This window comes from Pogona vitticeps, chromosome 2 (assembly GCF_051106095.1).
Source record: "Pogona vitticeps strain Pit_001003342236 chromosome 2, PviZW2.1, whole genome shotgun sequence".
Taxonomy (NCBI): domain Eukaryota; kingdom Metazoa; phylum Chordata; class Lepidosauria; order Squamata; family Agamidae; genus Pogona; species Pogona vitticeps.
Genome location: NC_135784.1, coordinates 181,104,276 through 181,129,887, shown reverse-complemented (window position 1 = coordinate 181,129,887; position 25,612 = coordinate 181,104,276). Strand labels below are relative to the sequence as shown.

Here is a 25,612-nt window from a genome sequence, read left to right as displayed (position 1 = left end):
AAAACATGGTACATTAAAGACTAATTGCTATATTTTAATGTGAGCTTTCATGGATCAAGTCCCCTTCCTAGAGTGGGACTACATGGCAAATTTTTGTACATGGCTCCAAAATAAAGGGACAGTGATTGGGTAGTGGACATAAATTGCAAACTGTGAGTTAATGTGGTATTTCATGCCTAGTAATAACTTCATTTGATGTTCAGATCTTTTTCATTGAAACTTTCTACTGTAAAAAGCAACATTGGTTAGTGGGTAAACTCCCTCCCCCACCCCCAATTCCATCTTTGCAGGTACAGTGGTGCCTCAACTTATGAACTTAATCCGTTCCAGAAGATGGTTGTAACTTGAAATGGTCATAAGTTGAGGCACCATTTACCATAGGAATGCATTGAAATGCGATTAATCTGTTCTGGCTGGGCAAAAAAATCACCAAAAAACCCACAAACAAAAAAAAAAAACTACTGTAAGACCCATTGGAAATGCGATTAATCCATTCCAGCTGAAGGGGGGGAAGCAAACAAACCCTGCAAGACACATCAGAAATGGGAAAAAACCCAAAAAGCAAACAAACCTTGGAAGACCCATTGGGGGGAAAAAGCAAACAAATCCTGCAAGACCCATCGGAAACAGGGGGGAAAAACCAAAAAAACAAAGATTGCCAGACCCATCACAGCACAGAAACATAACCTCCCCAGCCCAAAACCACGCTGCAAAACCCACCTAGAACAGGCAGTTTTTAAAAAGCAGAAACCAGCACCTTACCAGGCAGTCCAAAGCCTCCTCCAAACGCACACTCTAACCCAGGGGTCAGGGAACTTTTTTACCCTTTACCCCCTAAAAAATTTATATACATTGACATCACTCCCTTCGTTTGAAAGGAAGGATCTTGGTCACGCGTGGCCAGTTGAGCGCCGCCGCCAAAGCCTCGCCCCCTAGGCTGCCTCCTCCTCCACCGCTGCCTGGCGGGGCCGCGCTCAGTCCTTGGCACCGTGGGGGGTGGCTCCCTTTCTCTGCTGGCGGTCGGCTCCTAGGTGGCCATGGAAGAGCAGCAGGTGGTTCACCCGCCGGGGGTGCCCAACATTGCCCCCTGGGGTGGCCGTGTCGGGCCTTGGTGTCAGGGCTCCCATGGGCCTCGCCGTCGACGCAACACTTCAGCTGCCACATTTAGGGTGAGAGGTTCCGCCAGGCCTGACTGGCCGGTGCGGAGGCGCCGCCAAAGGCAGCTGCGTGGCCAGGCGAGTGCCGCTGCTGCCTGACGGGCTCCTCTGGGAATGGGGACAGCGTGGGCCGGTGTCAGCATCCCAGTGCCGGGAGACTGAGCCTGGCCTGGGCCGCCGTCATGGCTGTGCCTGCCCCCCTCCGCTGCGATCCACCTCTCCAGGCACTGGAAGGGGAGGCTCCTCCTGGATGGGGCGCTCCAGCCAGTCGCCCTGGCCTCGCCCTCTGCCATGACTGGCCCTGCCACTGCCGCCTTGGCTACTGTACGCTGCCGGCCGGTCATGAGTCGGGTCGTAAGTTGGGACGATCGTAAGTACTTGGTTGGTGCTAGACTAGGCCAAGCAAAAGAAAATACTTCTTTCCAGAATTTGCTGCCACAGATGTGATCGGTTTCCTGTAAAGGGCGTGGGGTGGATAGAGGTGTAGACTGCTGAAGGCTGCTAGCAGCTATGGAGGAATTATGGTCTTTTTCCATGTTTAAATATAGTGTACTTTTCCAGTGCCACAGTGCTCAGAAGAAAGTATTTGAGCATAGAAAGCTGCCCTACCCCAGTACGATCTATTTTGACTGCTCAGCTAAAGTTTCACTATCACTTGCTGCTTCCTAATTTTAAACTTGAGATACCATGGACTGAACCTGGAATTTTCTGCAAACAGGGCCAGTTCTTTCTAATTTTCTGGAGCGGGAACCCCATCTTATGCCTGGGGGTTTCTGGCTGCAACCAGAAGCAAATGGGCAGCAATACTGGTTGTGTGGTCCCAGTGCAGTGCTGTACATGTCCACATGGGTTAGAGCAAGGGTCTCCAAACTTTTCAGTATGAGGGCCACATGTATTTTACACATTTTTGAGGGCTGAAGGAGGGAAGGGGGACCCAAGCAATCCTCCACCCCCACTGTCTTTGCAAAGACAGCGGAGGTGGGGGGATCGCTTAGATCAGGATTCACTCTTCCTGTTTGGGCATAGGTAGAAGAGGGAAAGGGGACCCAAGCGATGCCCCACCCCTGCTGTTGTAAAGACAGCGGGGGTGGGGGCTGGATAAAAAGGCAAAGTGGGCTGGATGTGGGCCATGGGCTGTAGTTTGGAGAGCCCTGTTTTAGAGGGAATGTTGTGCAGGACAGATTCCCTTTATCTGAGATACAACTCCTTGCCTTTGTGCACATGAATTTCCATAAGGCATTTGGCTGGCTACACTGTTGAAAATACAGTGATGGATAACATTTCTAGTCTTGATGGCTGTGTGTTGCCTGAGAGAAGTGGTCATTGAGCCTCCAGAGCAGGAGAAGGCTGTTGCACTTCTGTTCTGCTTGAGGAGTTTCCCCAAAGTTTCTGATCAGCCACTGGAAGGGGCCAGATGCTGCTCTACTTAGGCTTTTGGTTAGATGAAAGCTATTCCAAATGAAAACCAGTCTTTCCCCTTGAGCTGTTTTCTTAAGGGGCTTAGCTTCATCCCACAGGGCTGGCTTAAAGATTTCTGGTGCCTAAGACAAAAGGTAAGATGAACAGGCATCAGCCGGGTTGACAGGTACATCTCACTTCAACACTTGGAACAGGATAATTGTCTTAAGAGCAGTAGTCTAGGCTAAGAGTGAGACGGGTTGTGTGATATGCATAGTTATTTACTCCATGAAAGGCCAATAACTAGGGTGGGCTAGGGGCTCAGTAAGAATAACTGGGGTCTGTACCTTCTGTTCCACATTAGTTGCCTGACTGCCAAATGGTAAGACCAGTTCTGCATTCTTCCCACATGGCCTTTGATTAAAGATTCATTTCCTCCCATGTTTGGCCCAGAAATGCATCTCATATCTTTTGATTGTTCTGTGTTTGATATGCGAACTGATTTCACTGAAAAATATTGTGCTTATACTGATACAGAGGGATATTTTGTTTGTAACAAATTGACATGTGAAAATCACCTTGTAATGATGATCACCAAATGGTGGCACTGTTAATTGTGACCTGGCTGCTGTTGTCAACAACTGTTTCATTTTTTTTCTGAAATTAAAATATCTCTTCTCTCTTCTGTAGGCTATCCATAAGTACCGTGAGACAGAAAAGTCACACTGGAGCAAAGAAAGTCATGAGATTTTGCAAAGGGTCCGAGATGCAGCTTTTCCCCCAGGCATGCCACAGCTTACTCAAGTCCATGTCCTAGATTTGCATAAAAGTGGCTACATAAAACCTCATGTGGACAGTGTCAAGGTAACATGTCACAAAAGAGCTAGAAAGCATTCTTTATTTTATTTATTTATTTATTTATTTGATTTATATCCCGCCCATCTGGTAAGTCGGTACCACTCTGAGCGGCTAACACAAAAATATACAGTTATAATAACATAAATCCAAAATATCAATAATAGAACATAATAAATCATAAATAATAAATAGAAAAGGAAGAGAGAGATAATTTAAATTAAATTAGATGCTGGCAGGAGGGAAGGCCTTGACATAAAGCCATGTTTTTAATTGAGTTTTGAATGTACCCAGCGAAGGGGCCGCGCGAATCTCAGGAGTGAGATTGTTCCAAAGGCGAGGAGCCACCGCCGAGAAGGCCCGGTTTCTTGTCTTCTCTCTCCAGGCCTCCCTCGGCGTCAGGCTCCTCAGCCTCACCTCCTGGCTCGCGCGGGTGGTTCGGGTAGAACTTGGTGGGTGAAGGCGTTCCGCCAAGTATCGAGGTCCCAAACCATTTAGGGCCTTATAAGTGAGCATTAAGACTTTGAAGTCGATACGGAAACAAATGGGCAGCCAGTGCAGTCTGGCCAGGATGGGAGAGATGTGATGATATTTTCTCCCTCCGGTGAGGAGTCTGGCTGCTGCATTCTGCACCATCTGAAGTTTCCGTATCAGCCTCAAAGGTAGCCCCACGTAGAGCGCGTTGCAGTGATCTAATCTTGAGATTACGAGTGCGTGTACTAAGGTAGTGAGGGCCCCCGTGTCGAGGTAGGGCCGCAGCCGGGCAATCCGCCAGAGGTGGAAGTAGGCGGAGCGGACGACCGACGTCACCTGTGTTTCCATGGTGAGTGTCGGGTCCAAGTGTATGCCCAAGCTGCGGACCCCGCTCACCGGGGCCAAGGTCGCCCCCCCCCAAAGAAGAGAGGGCCAACCAGGCCACCAGCTACGGGGGGCCCCACCCTCAGGACTTCCGTCTTGTCCAGGTTCAGCCGCAGGCTGTTTTCCTGCATCCATTCCAGTATAGTCTCCAGGCAGCGCTGGAGGGTCAGGACGGCATCACTTGCAGTTGGTAAAAAGGAGATGTAGAGCTGAGTGTCATCAGCATACTGGTGACACATCGCTCCACACCCCCTGATGACCCCCGCTAGCGGCCTCATATAGATGTTAAATAGCATTGGGGAGATAATCGATCCCTGTGGAACCCCACAGTTGGAGCTCCACGGGGCCGAGACATTCTCCCCAAGCTGAACTCTCTGGGGGCGGTCCTCCAAGAAGGAGCAGAGCCAGGCTAACGCCAGGCCACCGATTCCCAGCTCGGAGAGCTTCCCCAGGAGGATACCGTGGTCGACGGTATCAAAGGCCGCCGAAATATCGAGGAGGACCAACAGAGACGTTTTGCCCCTGTCGGCCTCCCTCAGCAGGTCATCATACAGGGCGACCAATGCCGTCTCTGTCCCGTGGCGTGGCCTGAAGCCCGACTGGAACGGATCCAGTGCATCTGTTTCATCCAAGAGTGCCTGAAGCTGGTCTGCCACCACCCTCTCCACCACTTTGCTCATGAAAGAAATATTGGCGACGGGCCTGTAATTGCCAATTTCGTCCGCCGCCAAACTAGGTTTCTTTCGTATGGGCCTAATGAGTGTCTCCTTGAGGGCAGATGGGAATCTGCCCTCAAGGAAAGACCCATTTATTATAGCTGTGGCCCATTCAGTTGTTTTTGGCCTGGCTGCTTTGATTAGCCAGGCCGGGCAAGGGTCCAAGGAGGAGGTGCTGGCCCGACAGCGGTCAAGCACTCTGGTCACAGAGTCAGGCGTAACTGGCTGAAAAGAATTAAAAATAACCGGGCAAGACGGAGCGCTGGACATCTCAGCTCGATTCACTGTATTCAAAAAGGGAGAGAGCTCCCGGCGGATGGCCTCCACTTTAGATTTTAAAAATGCCGCAAATTGGTCCAGTGAAAAACTAGGGGGAGGCCGATCTCCCGGGCCAACTCCGGATAGGTCGCGCACTATACGGAAAAGTTCCGCCTGCTGGTTGGATGCTTCGCTTATCCGGTTAGCGAAGAATGATCTACTGGCAGCCTTCACCTTATTCAGGTAAAGGTTAGTTGCGACCTTAACGGCTATCTAGTTATTATCCGTCGGATTCTTCCTCCATCTACGCTCTAGCCTTCTCCTTATTCGCTTCATCGCTCGGAGCTCCTGGCAGAACCAGGGCGCCGGACGAGTTCTGCGCCGGAGAGGGCCTTTGGGCACGATCGTGCCCACTGCCCGGGTGGCAGCGGTGGACCAGCTATCCACCAGGACGTCGACAGGAGCGCTAGCCAGGTCAGCGGTAATCCCTCTCATGGCATCTTGGAAGCCAATCGGATCCAGTAGTCTTCGAGGGCGGGCCATAGCAATAGGCCCCTGCTCCCTGCGAGGGGGGAGAGCCACTGTGAGGTTACATTTAATCAGGTGGTGATCTGACCATGACAAGGGGACTGACACCAGGTCCGTCACCATCAGACCACTCTCGCCCCAATTGGAGGAAAAGACCAGGTCCAGTGTGTGACCACCCACGTGGGTGGGGCCGTTGACATGTTGGGACATGTTCAAGGAAGCCATGGTTTCCAAGAACTCAGAAGCTGGCCCAGTAACCTCTGCCTCCGCATGCACGTTGAAATCACCCAAGACCAAGAGCCTCGGGGATCCCAACAGTGCCGCGGAGACAAGCCAGCTCCGGAAGGGAAGTGGCTGGGCCGCAGGGAGCGCGGTAGCCCAGCAAAATCCCAATTCCATCCCTGGCCCCAATCGACACGTGGAGGGCCTCTAGACCCGGCCTTACCGCCGAGGAGCGCCTGGTAACCTCCAAGGTGGATTTATAGACAATGGCTACTCCCCCCCCCCCCCGCCCTTCCAGTCTACCCTGGTGCTGGACATCATAACCGGGCGGGCAGATGAGAGCCAGAGGAGGTCCACCCTCCCCATTAAGCCACGTCTCGGTTATGCAACTTCTCTTGCAACTTCTTCAACATGAGGAAAGTCACTCCGGTAATTAGGGGGATTGGTATGAAAGAGAGGTTGTAGAGAGCTCAGTGAATTGAATTCCCAACTGTAGAGCCATGGATCAGGAGTTCAGTTCCTAGGAGAAGAGCCAGCCTGTGTGGCCTTGGGCATGCTACATAGTCCCCCAGAGCACCCAGAGAGAAAGAGAATGATAACCCACTTTGGAGCACTGCCTACCTAGAAAACCCTAGAAAGGTTCACCATAAGTTAGAATCAACTTGACAGCACACAATGATTGTCACTAGCAAGGAAGAATCCCAGGGGAGTACTGTGTCGGTTGTTCCACATAGGTGGTTTATTGTTTGCAAAATCCATGAGGCCAGTGTACACAGTGCTTTTCTGTGGTCCCTCCCTGCAAATGAGAATACCCATGTTGGGGGGGGGGATTCCTGTAGACTTGAATTTGTAGTTAAGGAAAATATTAAATCAGGATTGAAGATAATGTGGTTCATGGGCTGAATGTGGCCCCAATATTTACAGGGCCCTTTAAAAAAGGGGGGGTTAATTTGTTTTCATTCAAAAGGCTCTTGTGCTCCTTTAAAGACTTTGGGGCAGTTTTGCCAGGCATGGGGCTTCTCCACATTCCAAAATATTTTTGCCTCTAGTCTAGAGGGCATAAGGGGATACTTTCCATTTAAAAAATATATGAAAAATTGTTTTGGCTTGTGGGGAGTGAGTGTACCTGGAAGATCCAGGAGTGGACACATGCAACCCTGGACTTCTAGAAGCTGCCCACACCTGGGTTAAATCAAATGAAATATTATTGTTTTACCATCTCTTTACCATGTTTATATCCCACCTTTCTCCCAGCAAAGGGACTCAAGGTGGCCACAGCCATATCTTGAAAATTACAATAAATTAAGTTCTCTGTATTAAATTTAATCTTAAATAATGTCAAAATATCACTGATTAAAACATAATTAAACAAATTTAAAACACTTGATAATTTTTAAAAGTCACCTCACCTAAAAACTTCAGTCCTGCCAGTGTTCACAAATCAAAGACCAGTTTTAAAAGGAAGATTTTCACCTGCCAGCAAAAGGACTGTAAGGATTGTTATTAGTTCTGTGAGATTTTGTTACAACAGAATGATGCAGCTAGTCATTTAACGTTATTAAGATAAATGTTTTGGTAGGCATTTTTTAAAAACTTCTCCCTGAGTTCTGTACTTCTGTGGGACATTTTGGCTTTTGAAAATTGATGGTGTGGCATAGCCTTACAATTCACAGCACTGACTATGAGGTCATACTACCTTTTCATGAAGGGCAATGGTATATGTTGTTGTACAGACATAAATTTTTATGGGTCCCTAACTGCTTACGATCTTTCTCTGAGGTGGCAAGCTCATGTTTGGACTGTATCATTTGAGTGTGCATTAAGGTTCACATGATGAGGTGCTTCTTGTACAAAATGTTATCATGGGAGTGCTAGTGCTACATGAGGGCTAATACCCAGCTATGTAAAGTTTGATAGATATATCTATTCATGCCATTCTGGCCTTCATGATTTTTTCGTTCCTCTCTGCTAGTTCTGTGGCTGCACCATTGCAGGCCTTTCCCTGCTGTCTTCAAGTGTGATGCACCTGGTCAGTGAGCAGAATCCAGAAGACTGGCTAGATTTACTGCTGGAGCGCCGCTCTCTCTACATTCTCAGGTAATATAAACAAGATAAGAATCATTTGATTAATGAGAAAGAGTCCATATCATCTAGCATCTTCTATCTGATGCTGGCTTACCAGTTGCTTCTGAAAAGAAAGAGCACATTGCACTAGGCTTTTATACAACATTCTATTTAGCTATCATATTTAGGACCATTGATGGACTTATTGCTCAAGGAAGTTCTGCCACCATCATTCCAGATGTGCATAACACACATTCCCTTTTTAGCATCTGTCCTGCTCTCAACACTGGGGACTCTGTACAGTAGCCGCTAAGGATGCCAGTCCTGCTTTCTGCTGTATCAGACCAGAAAGCCATCTAATACAGTTCTCTGTGGCAGTGTGTTTCTCCAACTTTTGTTGGAGGCATATGGTCACTGAATGGGGATTGCTTATCCTCTGTGAATAAGGCTAATTCTTTGTGCTACAGAAATGTTTTGTATCTATTATTTCCATATATCAGTTTTGCCCAACCTAATTCTTCTCTGTGTTTTTAGACTACAGTTCCCATCATGCCTCACCATTGACCATATTAATTGGGGTTGCTGGCAGTGCAGTTCAAAAGAAATGGGCAATGCTACATTGTGTTAGGCTGCCATAAGTTAATCATCCATCCTGTGCCGTTTAGACATAACAGAGATACGGTTTCCTGCTGCCTGAAAGATCCTGCATAAACCTGAATTGTGTGTGCTGCTCCACTTTATCTTGTTACATGGTAGTAAGAGGCAATTAAAATGCCATTTCTATTTTTAGATAAACCATAGGTCCCTGATAGATCTGAATTTGGGGAATTCTCGTCTGTTTGCTAGAACAAACCAGGATCAAAGTGTGGTTTTGAATCCTGACTTGTTCTAATAGACCACAGTATCCTGATTTTGTGGCTTAACAGAAAGCTGCACTTTGCTTAAAAGTGAGAGCTTTCAAGCCTGCTTAGGCCACTCAAGAGGAGTAAATAGGTCAGTGCATAAACCCAAAGTTGGTTCATTGAGAGTACTGCTGCCCCTGCCTAAGGTGGCGGGAGCTGGGAATCCCTCTTTGGACATGATATCCATAAACTCCAAACTCCCAGAGTTACTTGAACTTGATTTTATTAAAGTAGGGGAAAGGAATGCAAAGAAAAGGAGGGTGCCAGTTGTATCCTGTCAGTCCACTGAGGAGTTGAATTAGCTCCATTAACGCCCTGTCAAATCCAATCTCTTCCCTCTCAAGATGCTGAGGGCTTTATAGAGTTGATATTGGGGTGGGCAACACTGACAGGCTGAAGATGGGGGCTGCTGTGCTCTTTGGCTACTGGGACCTCTAGCCTGACCCCTGCACATACGTATAGCCGCAACCCCAGGAATACAAAAGACAGGGGTCCAGTTCTTCCTTGACTTCTCCCTACTCCTCACCTTCAAACCTCATTGAGTCATATATGTTGTAGCCACCACCTTCCTCCTCCTCCCCTTCCTTTATCCTGGATTCCTCTCCCTGGGTTCCAGGCCCACTTCCTTGCCCAAGTAGATCACATCCTCCTCTACTTCCTCTTCTCCACCTGTAGCCCATATTCCCATGTCTGCATCCCCAAGGGGCCCAGGAGCCACAGTTTCCATCAGGTCCTCTAGATGGCCTGGGACAAGGGCAGACCACCCTCAAGGGGCACCAGAAGCAGTCCCTTCACATTGATGAACAAAAACGTTTTTTTTAAAAATTATGTCTGAACATAATGAACATTCAGCTCTGACTGATCTCTGGAATAGGGAAATGAGGGCGGTGGACACAATCACTCCTAAGCGGCCCCTCCCATAATGTAGAGGCAGGTAAGCCCCCTGGTTCACCAGGGAGCTGGTAGTGATGAAACGAGTGGGATGGACACTGGAGCTATGATGGAGGAAAACTCGGTGAATCCAGCTGAACATTGGCTAGAACCCATTTGAAAGCTTATTCCATTGCAGTGGCTGCAGCAAAGGAAATATTCTTTGCTGCTGCCATTGCATCTGCACAAAGTTATCCAGTCGAGTTGTTTTGGGTGGTCATGCCCCACTAAAAGAACAAAATATTGACCACTTCATAACCTGCTGTGAGGAATTTACACAATACTTCACAGATAAAGTCGCTCGTTCGCACTCTGATTTGGATGCTGTAATTGATACAGACCCTGTGAATGAAATTTTGGCCCCTGTTTGTCCTGTTTTAATGGATACTTTTCAGCTGATGATGTGGACAGGATTCTTGGAGAGGTGAATGCCACCACATGTGCACTGGACCCTTACCCATCCTGGCTCATAAAAGCAGCCAGAGGAGGAATGGCCGATTGGGTACTGGGAGTGGCAAATGCCTTCTTGCTGCAGGGTAGGATCCCTGCTTACTAAAATGAGGCAGTAATAAGACCACTGTTGAAGAAGTCCTCCCTGGATCTCAATGTACTAGATAACTACTGGCCAGTGTTAAACATCCCATTCCTGGGCAAAGTAAAAGCGTGCTGCTTATATACCGCCCCATAGTGCTTCAAGCACTCTCTGGGCAGTTTACTAGTTAATTATGCAGGTTACACATTGCCCCTCCCCCCAGCAAGCTAGGTACTCATTTTACCGACCTTGGAAGGATAGAAGGCTGAGTCAACCTTGAGCTGGCTACCTAGGATCAACCCCCCCCCCCTCGTGAGCACAGTTTTAGCTGTAGTACAGCAGTTTTACCACTGCCCCATGAGGTTCTGGAGGATGTGGTGGTTTCTCAGCTCCAGGGATTCTTAGAGAAATTGGATTATCTAGACCCATTCCAGTCTGCTTTCAGGCCTGGCTATGGGACAGAGACATCTTCCCACCTCAGTGAATGACCTATGCAAGTAACTGGACAGGGGGAGTGTGTCCCTGTTGATTCTGATGGAGCTCTGAGTGGCTTTCGATATCATTGAACATGGTATCCTTCTGGGCTGTCTCACTGTTTTACAGTGGCTCCAGTCCTTCCTGGAGGGGAAAACTCAGAAGGTAGTGCTGGGTGACTCATACTTAATGCCCTGGCCTGTGGCATTCTTCAGAGTTATGCTTTGTCACCCATGCTTTTTAACATCTACATGAAACTGCTGGGACAGGTTGTCCGGAGTTTTAGGGTTTGGTGTCAGCAGTATGCGGATGACACTCAGCTCTATTTCTCCTTTCCACCTAATTCCAGGAAAGCTGTCTTGACTCTAAACCAGTCCTTGGCATCAGTAATGGGCTGGATGAGGGCAAACAAACTGAAACTTAATCCAGACAAGACAGAGGTGCTCCTGTTTAGTCAGAAGGCAGATGAGAGAATAGGGGTACTTGTGCTGGATGAGGTTACACTCCCCCCTGAAAGCTCAGGTCCGCACCTTGGGTGTACTCCTGGATTCATCCCTAAGTTTTGATGCCCAGGTCTCGGTAGTGGCCCGGAGTGCCAGCGGTGTCCGTTCCTTGAGATGTCGGATTTGGCTACAGTGACACATGATGTAATTACATCCCATTTGGATTACTGTAACATGTTCTTTGTGGGGAATGCCTTTGAAGATGGTTCAGAAACCTCAGCTGGTGCAAAACTCTGCAGCCAGACTACTGACTGGGGGCAGTTACAGGGCGCATATATCACAGCTGTTACAAGAACTGCACTGGCTACCAGTCCATTTCTGGGCCCAATTCAAAGTGCTGGCCATTACCTATAAAGCCCTACACAGCTTGGGTCCAGGCTACCTGAAGGACCTTATCTCCCTATATGTGCCTTCTCGGCGATTAAGATCAGCAGAGGAGACCCTTCTCTTGGACCCATTGCCAGCACAAGGATAGCTGATGGGGACACGGGAGAGGGCCTTCTCTGTGGCAGCTCCCAAGCTATAGAATGCTGTCCCTTAGGAGATTAGGATGGCCCCTTCCCTTTTTATCCTTCCGAAAAAAGCTCAAGACCCATCTCTTCAACCAGGCTTTTCAAAATTATAACTGAATCAATGAATCCCATTTTAGCATATAATTTTAATCTTTTCATGTTTCCATGTTTTAATCTTTTAATTTTATTTTAAATCCTATATGTTTAATTTGTCTTTTAATATTTAACTTAATGTGTTTTCATTGTGTGAATTTTAATGCTGTGAGCTGCCTTGGGTCCCTTTGTTGGGAAAAATGCGGCATACAAATAAAACTAACCACAACATAATCATAATTCTACTACCTTATAAGAGATTATGAAGAGCAATACTGTCATGTGAATGAAACGGCATGGAATATAAATTAGTGTGTTTAGCATGTCTAACTGTAAACTATATCTGCAGTCAGAAACTTGAGATTCTGTTTCAGAAGGAATCCAGATAGGAAAAAAACAGCATCTTGGTACTGTGAAATACAAAGGTTTCTTTCTAGCCTCTAATTTTATGGGTTTCTCTTCCTGGAACAAGAGTCCTTTTAAATTATAATAATGTACTGACATCTGTAATTTCTTCTTTCGGTGAAGAGGACCAGCTCGTTATGAATTCACTCATGAGATCCTTAAAGATGAGGAATCCTTTTTCAATGGAAGGAAGATCACTCGGGAACGAAGGATCTCTGTCATCTGCCGAAACCTACCCTTGTCTTCAGACCCATCATAGAATTGCAGGTTGAGATTTCGAAGACTGACCCTTGTTTCCACCTGGAAAGTAACCTGCTCTTTTAATGGAAGTGAAGCAGGGGTGTGTGTGTCTGGCCTACTGTGCCTTAAGGCTCAGCTTTCCGACCAGCAGGAAGTGATGGAGGCCCTTATGAGCTGGAAGGAATCTAAGGATATTCAAGATCTAAAGAAAGATTCTTGGTAGTTGGCTGTTAACAGATGAAGAGAAGGCAGAATTGAAGAAATGGACCTGATTATACTTAACTGAAGTACAGTTTATCTCAGAGCAATAAAATCTGGATGCTTCTTCTGAAATGTTTGTTGTTGCTGCTGCAGCAGCAGCAGTTAGGGCTGAAATCAAGGCAGGCTCAAGTGTGCAGTTTTGTTCTTGAGAAAAATGAGTGAAACATAGGTCTAGTTTCTTATAAGTACCTTGGCATGAAACATGGACGTGCTCTGCCTTGCCTTTGGTTTACCATCTTATAGGTTTTCTCATGAGTAACGAGTGCTTAGCAAAGGAAGCTGAATAAATGTTTCTTAAAAGGGGGTCAAAAAGCTCTCAAACATTGCCTTTCCCAACCTGATGCCCTCCAAGTATGTTGAAGAAGAGTTTCCATCATCCCCAGACAGTGTTGCACTGTTGCTGCCTTGAGAAAGAGAATCACAGACTGGATCCTTGGTGCCTCATAGATATGAACAGGGTCTAAACTAGATGCAGTGCTCCATGTCTAAACATTCTGGCAGTGCTGGCATGGCAGCTGCTCAACCACAGCCTAAGTGTTTGTACAATTTGAAAACAGTTCATAACTCATATTAATTCAGGATGCCCCAAACTGAAGTGCTGACTCTGGATTCATATGCAAAGAGTAGAAATAGTTGGTGAAAATTTCTGCTGTTCATCTGTAGCACCAAAAAAGTATGAAGACAGCAAGCAAATGAGACATAAAAGTGAAATGCAATGGATAAGAGATTTTCACTGTAAGAAGAGAGCACTGAGAATTGAGATAAACAGATTGGGTTCACCTAAGCCTTGAGTGATTTGGAATGAGGTAGAATTCAGATAAAAGCTGGAGCCAGACCAACTATGTTCCATTGATTCTGGCCAGGAACCTTTGTCATAACTTCAACCTGGAACAGAGGATTTAATTTTAAATTATTTATTGTATATGGCCATCTTTTTTCTTTTGTATGTGTGATTTTGTCCTTCTCTTCCTTCTCTTTTTAAAAGAAGCATTAAATTATTACCTGATGATACTTCTAAACATAGAATTTGACCATTACACATATACTCTGTGAAAACTAAAAGTGGGTTATTTTGTTTGTATTGTTGAAGGTGACTGAGAAATGTTTTGTACAGTGGTACCTTGCTAAACAACGACTCCGCTAAACGACGAATCCGCATTGCGATGACTTGCGATCGCAATAGTGATTCGCAAAACAGTCATTCCAATGGGGGATTTTTGCTGGACATCGATTAGGTCTGTGCTTTGCGAACTGTTTGTTCGCAAGACAACAATTTTTCCGGCTCCGCAAAATGGCTGCCCTGTGTTTTCCAGACCCATGCTTCGCAGGCCAGCCATTTTTACAGCTGATCGGCGCTCACAAAATGGCTTCCCTATGGGCGATCTTCACTGGACGACAAGGTATTTTCCCCATTGGAATGCATTAAACAGAGTTTCAATGCATTCCAATGGGGAAAGGGTTTTCGCATGACGACGATTTTGTTAAACAGCGATTTTCACGGGACGGATTATCATCATCATGCAGGGCACCACTGTAGTTTTTCTCTCAGTATTCCTTTTTCCTTTTGAAATGTGGGATTCTGACTGGAGCCTGCTTCTGATGTTGTCTTTGTCTAATATGATTTGGGCGCTTCAATATTACTCATAAAGCATCTCGTTTCATCCTCTGTTCCTGGGTCAAAGTGCAACACTTCTCAGTTGACTTGGTGACAAAGAATCTAGTCCCTGCTGCTGTGAAGATAGCAAAGAACCTCTTTTCAATGAATGGCTATTAGAACTGGAGACTCTTGTGTATGTCCTTGCTTGGTCTTTATTGTTTTGACATTAATATATACATTGCCATTTCTAACACTAATGCAGGAAAATTAACAGCGCTGGAATGAGAGAAATATGCAAAAATACACAAGGAAAAAAATAGAGAACTCAGATTAGGAAAGGGGTAGCACAAATGCCAGGCCCTCCTCATATTCAGGGAAGAAATAAATTAAATAACTTAGGAACAATCCATAAATATCTCTGACTGCTCAGCTCTCATGTTGTTGCCCCAGCATCTCAGACCTAATTCAGACAGGATTTAATCAAACCAAAAGCATGTTTGTTTGTAACATGGTGTAGATTGGGGATGGGGACTGTGGGGGTATGACAGTGCTCAAAAACGCCCCAATTTTGTCTGCCCCCAGTTGGCAGCTATTGTGAGAGGTTGCTCTGTATGTACAGTGTGAAGATGCAAGTGACCTTGGCTTCTGGTGATGCAGCATTTTTCTTACTAGGGGTTGCTCTTAAAAGCTTATGTTAGAGCTGTAGCCTGGACTGGAGCAACATTAAGGTGGCTTCCTTTAAACCTAGAGGTACACCACGCTCTACTGTTGCCCTACAAGTCTCTGTGTCCATTTCCCTCTCTCCTTCATGGGCCATCAGGCTGCACAGCTGCAGGCAGAGGCTGAGAGCTTCTCCACTTCATGCCACTGGTGGTTGTCATCCAGAAAGGCCACATCCTCATAGTGTGTAGGGCGACAACAGGGGTCCCCCATGGCAGGGATCTCACTGTTCTGCAGCAGCACTGAAAGTGTCAGATCATGGTTGCTGCGGGCCTTTGGACAACTCCCACTGCAGTACTTGAAGAGGATGGTCTCCTCGGAGTTGTAGCCTAAGCCCAGGTCCTTGATGGGAACCAGCAGGCTTCGTAGGTGACATTCATGCTCTTCAGGTCTTTCCCATGTGCGTCTCTTTGGACGGTTCCTGGATGGACTTGGGAATGAGCTGGGTGGATCACTTAAGGGACTGGTGTGGAGGCCTGCAGCATTTACAGATGCTCCTTTCAAGGTCCTTGTTTCTGAAATGAAAACAAGGGTGGCAGAGAGATTGGATATTTTTGTGCATAGCCTTCAGTTGGATCAATAATAAATTCAATTGGCTGTTAGGGAAGAAGATTCTGAATGGCCTTGGAGGATCACACCTGCTGTTTTTTGAAATCCCAAAGAGAGGTCAGTCCATTTATTCTGGCCCGACATCCACTGTATGTGCACAGTAGGTTATTTTGTGAGGTATCAATCAAGGAGCAACAAAAGCAATCAGTTTTACCTTGAATCTCCATGTATTCCAGAGGTCAGTAATATATGCCCCTTCTAATCCTTTTGGTCTGCAGTTTCAACTAATACAGTGAGTCAAATGTCCACATTTCTTCTCTCTTGCCCTTCCCTTCTGAAATGACAAGCAGGTGGGCAAGGACTCTGAACCTCAATCCTGGATCTTCAACTTCACAAGCAACCCAAGACAAACAGGTGGGGACTCAGTCCTCGGACCTCAGGGCAACACCATTGATATGATGTAGAGTTTTCAAAGCATCTTTCACACATCATGCTGTTTATAATAACCTTGTAAAAGTAAGCTAGTATTGTTATCCCTGTATTGGGGGAGGGAAGCATTTGAGAAAATAGAGCTTTTTCAAAGCCGGCCACTCAGTATGTTTGTTATTCGGGTGAGACTTAAACCATTGTTCTTAAGGATAAACCAGACATGATATCAGATCCCAGCATAATTTGGACTTCTAGTCCTATCAGTCCTAGTTGGCATAGCCAATAGTAAAGATATACAAAATTTTGAAGCAAAAAAAAAAAAAATCTGATGCACTGAAGGCTTCCAATTCTGATCTGAACATTATTTTTCTTTCAGCCCTGGCTTTAGTTAAATTTTTACATGATGATGCTCATCAAACTAACTCTTGGCTCCCAGCCATGATGCTAAAGAGACAGGGTTATTTCCAGCCTTAGATTACTTGAATATTTAACAGGCTTCATCGTATGTTTAGGAAGCCCTGGGAGGGCTATTCCAGTTCAGCTCAAAATGCTTACAATTTAAGAGGTTTGCCATGGAGTAGTTTAAAATGACACCATTCACAGTGGAAGCAGATGGGACAAACTCTTGGATCACTTTTCATGTTATTGTGAGTGACCCAGAACTTGTGCCATCCGGTGCCTTTTGTGGCAGAGGAAGAAAGCTTGAGATGCTCCTTGTGGATTTTACTCTTCTTTGCTAATACTCCCAAATTCTGGTTGCTCCCTACTTTGCACAATGCAGGGAGGCCCATGGTCAAGAGGGAAGCACACGTGCAGGGAGTTTGCAAAAGAGCTGGCATATCAACTAAGGTTGAATTCCAGATAGTGCTTTGGGCATTTCTGTCCTCAAGCACATCAACCATTTTTCCACTGCTCCCATCCCTGGACATGGCAAAATCCATCTTTTGGGCCATAAGACAACAAGAGTCTCAAACAAGTTTCCAAAGGGTTGTCCTACCTAGCAGCGTCTGTAACGCATCTTTGTTCCCGGTCCTCAACTTCGGTATCATCAGACTCTTGCCACCTTCAATGGGCTGGAAAGGAATGACTTGGATCAAGACGATGAGAGAGAGGCTGGAGACAAGCTGAGGTGTACCCATCCCTTCCTCAGTTAGCAGGGCCAGATTCTATAGGGATGATGACTCCTTTCCCCTCATTTATATCTTCTTTGGAAGGGTGGCGGGAGGGGGAATAGCATGTACACTAGCAAGAGGAAAATAGTATTAACCCTTGCACCTTTAAGTTATTCCAGATCACACTAGTGGACTATCTTGCATTACGGGTTTAAAGGCTCAATTGAGAAAGTACACATAAATCATAGTTGTTGCTTTGATTAGATCCCTAGGCAGAAGGTGGACTCTCTTGCTCTCTATTTCCAGCAGTCTATGGCCTCGAGACCTCCCTGGGACTGGGGTGGGGAATGAAGATGTCAGGCATCCATTCCACTCTCTCTGCCAACCTGATTGTACCACTAATCCAAAGTATCACTTTTAATGGCATTATTCCGAAGGAGTCAATGAAGAAGTTGGCTCCTATACAACACTCCACTTTTCAAGGCATCACGTGGGTTCTTTGCAGATGTGCACAATCAGACATGTCTCATCTGGTGTCCTTTCTGGTTTGGGGCCACCTCCCTTAGATGGCACAGTGTCTATGCACAGGACAGTGAAATCCCAACCTACAAAGTGTGGTTTGATAGAGTGGCTCTATGTGAAGTGATGCCCTTGCCTCTCGATCTGAAATGGTTAAATCTTTCAAGAGTCTAGAATCCTTGAATGGAAATTCTTGGAGTTGATTATGCCAGACCTGCTGTGGTGAAATGCCTTCAAGAGGAATTACTAGTGGCGGGGCAGGGGGAGAGAAGGAAGGGCAGTTCCGTAAATTACAGATTTATGGAACATGCCGAACTGACTGGCTTGGCCTTTGCCTCAGAGATGTCCCAGCTTGCAGCTATCTGACAGGCTGTCCGGAAAGGGGGACTCCCTTTCTCTGTGCTGATGGATGGCCTAGAGTTGGAAGCCAGACTTCCTCTTTGAGAGAACTGGAAGTGGGCGGTGAGGCTTCTGCTCTGGCAATAGTGCTACGCGCCATAGTGTGGCTTTGGTAGGACACAGAACTGAAGGGACCATGACGGGAACAAAGGCCATTCCCATGGCTTGGAAAGAAGACCACCCAGCTGTCCTCTCTTAAACAGAGGGATGTGGGATGGTCCTTTGGAAGTGTAGTCTGAGGGAAGGTGAGGTTTTTTTTTACCTTTGCTGCCATGTTCTTCGTAAGACTGCAGGAAATGTCTCATTTGAAAGTCTTCTGTCATGTCCTTGTGCTAGCAGAGCATTAACCATCAACAGGGCATGATGCAGATATTTGTCTCATTTTAGGTCCTGGCCATCAATAATTTGCAGCTGCCTGAATGCCAGAGTGTTGTGGCACATGAAAAATACAGATGACTGTGTAGAGGACCACAGGAAAAAAATAGTGCAATGTGGTACTGACTCCTCTTTTTTTTAACCCCCTCATTTCCAGCAGGGTGGGACACATGTGGCTATCTGGACATTGGTTGTTGTGGGTTTTTCGGGCAACAGAGCATGGACAGGCCATGAAAGCCTTCGTGAATATATATCTGGACATTGTTGGAAGGCAGCGTCCTTCACCCCTAGACAATATAGTTGATGGTTATGGATGAAGGGGATTTTAGTCCAGCAACCTTTCAAGGAAACACATTCCTCATCCATCCATTTCACTTTTTATTCAAATCACATCACTTTTTAAAAAAAGTGTCACACCTCCTAAAATTTTAATGACAAAGGATGTTCCCTCAGTGTTCCAGGAAACAGGAATTACATGCATAATACAAAGGATAATTTCTCCTGCTTTCCTATAAAATGATTTTTTAAAAAAATAAGGTTCTAGGCTTCAGCACTGTGAACAACTTCATTAGCTTATGTTCCTCTTCCTTAGCATTCTTTCAATATTTGCTCCCCACAAAAATAGTTCCTTTCTAGATTTTGCAAAATAATTTTTCTCAGATCCTTTACAATGTAATTTTTTTGGCTTCCTCCACAGCAGCCCTAGCTTATCACCTCCCCACACTACTTTTCCTCTTTTTGCTCTGGTTTTAGATGATTACTCTGTGCCATCTGTTTTAAGGGTTAATTGTAGTTGCTTTTAATGTTTTTATCCTTATTTTTTTGTTTTTTATTACATTTTTTGTAGTGCCTTGGCATTAGCAGGAGCGGGATGTAAATTGAATGAATGAATGAATAAATGAGTGAATGAATGAATGAATGAATGAATGAATAAATAAATAAATAAATAAATAAATAAATAAATAAATAAATAGTGTCTGAAAAAGAATACATCTTTGTCTCTTCTTCACAAATTATCCTCATGTTTGTCACTTTGTTCATGCCAACTGTACTTAAATATACCCCAGTCTTCTGATGACTCTGTTCTCCTACTTGTACCTGAAAAAGGCAGGAGTGAAAGAACAAAAACAGACAAAAATGGAGGAGGAAAATCCATTTTGTTCATCATTCAGGGAGCAAAATGGTCCTTTTCACTGCACACTAAGCTCTTTCTTTTAGCATTCAAAGTAGACCCTGAGGAGCAGGCTGAGAATGAATCCCATCGTGCACAATTCTGGTTCACCTGCTCATCTCTGTACCCTTAAAAGTGCACTGGCCAGAACCCTATTACATATTTATGCTGGTGTAACTACATCACATAACTAGTGTGTGATTGTAAATGCCTAGGCTGATTATTCAAATTCTGATAACTTGTCACAGAAATGTACACTGAAGGAGTTGCACTACTGGGTGTCTCTAAATAGGATTCTGGCCATTATGAGAACATATGGATAATTTTGATTACATACAGGCTGAATTATATTTAAATCTTTAAAGGTAGTGCAATGGGAGAGAAGTGCATGGCTGAAAACCTGCAGAACTTTGGTCTATTAGGAAATAATTCATGTTTAAACAGTGTTCATTATTTACTTCATTCGCTTTATAGAGTAATGTTCACAGGCCATCTAAATTCTTGTCTGTATTTTCTGCATACTAGACATTGTTGATTACAGTGGTACCTCGACTTACGAACTTAATCTGTATTGGAACGGCGTTTGTATGGCGAAAAGTTCATAAGTCAAGGCAAAATTTCACATAGGAATGCATTGAAAACCATTTAATCCGTTCTGGCTGTTTTTCGTTCTTATGTCGAGGCGCTGTTCGCAAGTAGAGGCATTAGTTCCCATAGGAACTAATGCAAAGTTGGTTAATCTGTACTCTGCCACTAGGGGGAGAATTTTTTAAATTTTTTCTTCTTTTGACCCAAGATGAACTTAGGTCAAAAAAAGGACAGGAAAGGGGTTTTTTTTTTGTTTGTAAGTCGAGTCTCCGTTTGCAAGTCGAAGCAAAATTTTGCGAACAGAGCTGTTCGTAACTCGAAATGTTTGTAAGTAGAGATGTTCATAAGTCAAGGTACCACTGTACTTCTCAGTTCACACTGATAGATCACTTACATTTGCAAGTGCTTCTCTAAATGTGTTTTTGGAGTACAAATGCAAAAGCCGTGATGAGAGCAAACATCTTTTGGTTGTTGTGGGTTTTTAGGGCTGTTTGGCTGTGTTCTTTGTTGTACTTCTCTTTATCCTCCATGTCTTCTGTCTCTGATATTTAGCTTTCATAGCAGCCTTTCATTCCCAGAAGAGGTTCCTGTTTTTATTAATTTTCTTGTTTACCAAGAACTAAATCAGGTTACCATATAAGACTTTGTCAAAAGCATTCTTGTAGTCAGTAAAGGAAGTGTACATATCCATGTTCATGTCACAGCTTCTCTCCACAAGCACGTGTACCCAAAACTATGCTTTCCTCCTTCCAGATAGTGAACTCAAACTGTGTATCTGCTGCCCCTACTTCACACTTCTCATAAGTTCTGCCATGTCTTAGTTTTAGGAAAACATTAAGCAGATTTAGTGTACGTGTCTTTAGTTATCAGAAACTTTGGCATTTTTCATTTCCTGGTCAAGACCTTGGGCCTAAAGCAGTTGATTTTTTCAGTGGTTGGCTTCATTAACTGCTGTCCAAATTATAGAGTAGTATTGGGTGCAGAGGCTGACCCCCTCAGTGGGGCTGGTATTTCTTGGTTGTTATGTGCCTTCAAGTTACCACCAGCTTATGGTGACCCTATGAATGAGTGATCTCCAGCATATCCTGTCCTAAACAGCCCTGTTCAATTCCTCAAGCCTGTGGCTTCCTTTAGGCAGTCAATCCATCTCATACGTACTTGGTCTTCCTCTTTTCCTACTGCCTGACTTCAACCTTTCCCAGCATTGTTGTCTTTTTCAGAGAATCCTGTCTTCACATGATGTGCCCAAAGTGAGATAGCATCAGCTTCAATATTTTTGCCACCAGAGATCAGGCTTGATTTGATCTATCGTCTACTTGTTCATCTGTCTGACCACCCAGAGTGTCCACAAAGATCTCCTGCAGCACCACATTTCAAACAAATCAATTTTTTTCTTGTCAGCTTTCTTTACTGTCCACTATCCTCACCCATTCATGATGATTGGAAATACAATAGCATGGATGATCTTGTCTTTATCCCCAATGACACATCCTGACACTTGATATTTTCTAGTTCCTTCATTACTGCCTTTCCTAGTCTTGATCTCCTTCTGATTTCTTGGCTGCAGTCTCTGTTAGGATTGATGATTGAACCAAGGTACACAAATCTCCCCTACTTCTTGTGTACTTCTGTAGTCATGATTTTCCACTTCTTGATGTTCATCTGCAGTCCTACTTTGCCATTTTCTTTCTTCACTTACACTAAAAGTTGTTTCAAGTCATTGCTGCTTTCGGCCAGAAAGATACTACCAGCATACTGTAGATTAGGCTAATTCTTTATGAATGCAGTCTTCATTTAGGAAATCAGAATTAAATACATATCTTGAAGCCTCACCATCCAGCCACAACAGTTTTTAAAGTGTTTTGTTCCCTCCACTGACAAGCTCTGCAAGACCTAACCTGGTTAGGAGTCTTGCAGGACTCAAATGTTTGCCTCCTTTTGACATTTTTGTGGTGCAGTAATTGTAGAATCCATCCTTGTTATTAGATTCTGGCTAATTAATGCATCTCTGTATGGTCATCTGATGAATATGCCCACATTAGAGCAATGTAATGGGAACATGCAGTGAATAAATGGGTGTTCATTCCTCAAGAAGACAAGAAAATGGCATACAGATTATCTTCCCTTCAGTGTGTTCAGGGCAGAGTGCTTGGGGTTGCCATACTACAAGTTCCGGGAACAGCGGGAAGACATCCTGCCCACATGAGGACAGAAATGGCTAGAAGAAAGTAGCAATAGCAACTACTGCTGCAAGAGAAATTCATTAAGGAGAGAGAGAGAACGCATGTAGGACCTTCTGGCTGTTGCAGCTTGACATTGCTCTGGAGACTATTTCAAGAACAACAACCACTGCAAATGACTGGCTATCTACTGCCTTTGCTAAGCTGCTGCTGCAGCAGGGGATCACAGATTACCAATGGCTCCAACAAGCCTTCCCTGCCTTTGGCCTAGCATGTGAGGGACTCCACATCCTCTTCCTTCATATATGCTAGCGTTCCTGGGATGCCGAGGGAAAGGTCAACAAAGGGAGAAGAGGAATTCTGAGCAGATCAGCAGGCTGTCGTCGTCTGGCTTTCGGCTTAGCCCTGTGGTGCATGGAACATCTTCTTGAGCCTCTGTGAGGCTGGAAAGGCTTGCATGTGGCACAACAGAGCTGATAAATCACCTTCAAGTCGACAAAGAGGGATCTCTGCTGTCTGCGCCTGGTGTCTCCAAGCACATTCCTTCCACTTGGCTTGGGGAACAACACAACAGGACCCTGGTGGAAGCTTAGCAAGAGTGGAAACAGTCTGGAGGGCTGGGGAGGGGGGGAGAATAACAGGCCAGTGGTAAGTGAGGATGGCCAATGACTAGGACAGGAATGGGGCCATCTGGCTCCCACAATCCCTGCCCATGTGTCGCAGTGGGTGGGGTTGATGGGAATTGTAGGCCAAAATGTCTAGTAGGCCAAATGCTCCAAATACTGTAATACGAATTCCCATATCGCTATAAGGGACACAGAGTTGATTTAATTGTGGGGGAAAGCAGGAAAGACTTGAAACTGAAATTGTTAGTGTTACTTATGTATTTAACATCCAAAAGAACTCTTATCACTAACTCCAGTTTTTTTGTTTGAATCTCCTAATTCCCCTTTTTAAAAAACAAAGTGTGTGTGTGAGGGGATGGAATCCTGGCCCAGTTCTCACAGTAGGTAGCCTATAGCGGTGGTCTCCAACCTTGGGCCTCCAGATGTTCTTGGACTTCAACTCCCAGAAATCCTGGCCAGCAGAGTTGGTGGTGAAAGCTTCTGGGAGTTGTAGTTCAAGAACATCTGGAGGCCCAAGGTTGGGGACCACTGGCCTATAGTACAGAGGATAGTTTAGTGGGGAGTCTGTTTTTCTGGGGGCGGGGGGGGGGAAATGGTCCCTGGCTTCTTCCTGTCCTTCCTCCCAGCATTCTGAACTACTGTACAGTGATCTGGTAAGTCCCACCAGATTCAGCAAAAGGTATTTTGCTGCCAGAGGCAAAGCAACAAATTGCTATATATAGCTAGGTAATGGCAGTAAAACTACAGTACAGTATTGTGAAATTAAATAACTAACAATACCCAGCCCTTTGATGACACCCAAAGGTTGTAATCCAGTTGTTTAGTTTAATAAGTCACAACTAAAATCAGTGCAACTTAACAGAGAAGCTGACTCCTCAAATCCCCTCTGATTCATAACTAACACCTACTCTGGTTGTGAATTGTTATGCTGAGCAGCAGGGTCTCAGACAAAGGCTTACAGCCTAAGGATATGGGGAGGGGGTGGAGGAGAGCTTTGCAGTTACCCTGGACTGCCAGAAAGATGAACAAGATCAAATTAAGCTTGAACTATCTCTGGAGGCTAACGTGATGAAACTGAGGCTGTCCTGCTTTGAGCACAACAACATAAGGCAAGATTCTCTGGAAAAGAAAATAATGCTGGGAAAGGTTGAAGGCAGCAGGAAAGAAGGAAGACCAAACACAGGAGCTTAGCAGGCCTGTTAAGGACAGGACATGTTGGAAATATCTCATTCATGGAGTTGCTATAACTTGGAGGCAACTGGCAAGTTGAGCACACATAACAACGTGATGACTGGATAGTTCAATGAGTTGAAGCACATAGCTGTGGGCTGAGTTTTCAATCTCCCACTGTGCCTCCTAGAGCAGAGGTTGTCAACCCCCGGTCTGCAGCCCGGTGCCAGTCCGTGGGCTTGCTGGAACTGGGCCGTGGATACAGATCTCCTCCCCTGCATGCACGCGCAGTGGGCATGTCATGATCGTGTGGTGGGCATGTCATACTTGCGTGATGGGAGTGTCATGCCCTCCATGAGTGCGACACCCCCCCCACGCAACCATGACACGCCCACTGCACTTGCACGGGGGTGCCCCCCTGCACATGGAGCTCGCTCCCCCCAGCTGGTCCGCAGCTCCAAACAGGTTGGGAACTGCTGTGACATAGAGGAAAAGCCAGCCTGTGTCGACGCAGACGAATTACATAGTCTCAGGGTGCCCCAGGGTAAACCACTTCTTATTACTTTGTATCTATAAAACCCTGAGAAGGGTGCCATAAATCAGAATAAATTTGAAGGCATGTACAGTATTTGTTGTTGCTGTTGCTAAGAATACTTTATTACAAAACAGTTCAATGTACGTACCTGCATACAGCTGTTTGAGAAAAATAAAACTGTTATATATTCAAACATATATGTTGTGTTATATATGTTATAGTGGCCAAAATCCTCTTGCACAGCGATGCAAATAGGATAATTTTGGAAGAAAATTGCCCAAGTTAGGAAATCACCATAGACATTGACAGTTGTATCTGTTGCAACTGTGTATGCAATTGATAACGTTTACAACAATTTCTTCACTTGGAGCGATTTGTCTGCAATACTTACATGGTTTATGCTACACCCAGGATAGCTAGGTAAGAGGTTTTGGGTCATTATATAATAAAAATGCACATAAATGCAGTAGCAGACCCAGGCTTAAAACAGACAGATAAAAACAACAAATGCATCAGTCCTGAGGGGAGGAAAGCTGAGAGCAGAGGCATTGTCACTTTCTATATATGCTAGCTATGGAAGAAGTAAGAGGTGGTGGCTTTTTCTTTCTCTTGACTTTCTCCCTGGCAAGTTTGCCTTCTTCTGGTCCTATTTTTGCCTCATTGATTTCAAAGAGATGAAAAATAAACATATTAGCATTAATACATTGAACTGTACTCAGGGACATACATGGACA

The 25,612-nt window shown here is 45.2% G+C and overlaps 1 protein-coding gene across 4 annotated transcripts in view; it reads left to right on the top strand.

The window, feature by feature from the left end:
- ALKBH7 (alkB homolog 7, RNA demethylase) overlaps positions 1–25,612 on the top strand; it is a 67,056-nt gene that overhangs the window by 1,229 nt on the left and 40,215 nt on the right. For all 4 annotated transcript variants that reach the window (XM_078386590.1, XM_078386589.1, XM_072991509.2 and 1 more), the window contains exons 2-3: positions 3,246–3,419; positions 7,965–8,089. In XM_078386590.1, coding sequence (XP_078242716.1) covers positions 3,246–3,419; positions 7,965–8,089 — 299 coding nt within the window. The remainder of the gene's footprint in view (positions 1–3,245; positions 3,420–7,964; positions 8,090–25,612) is intronic.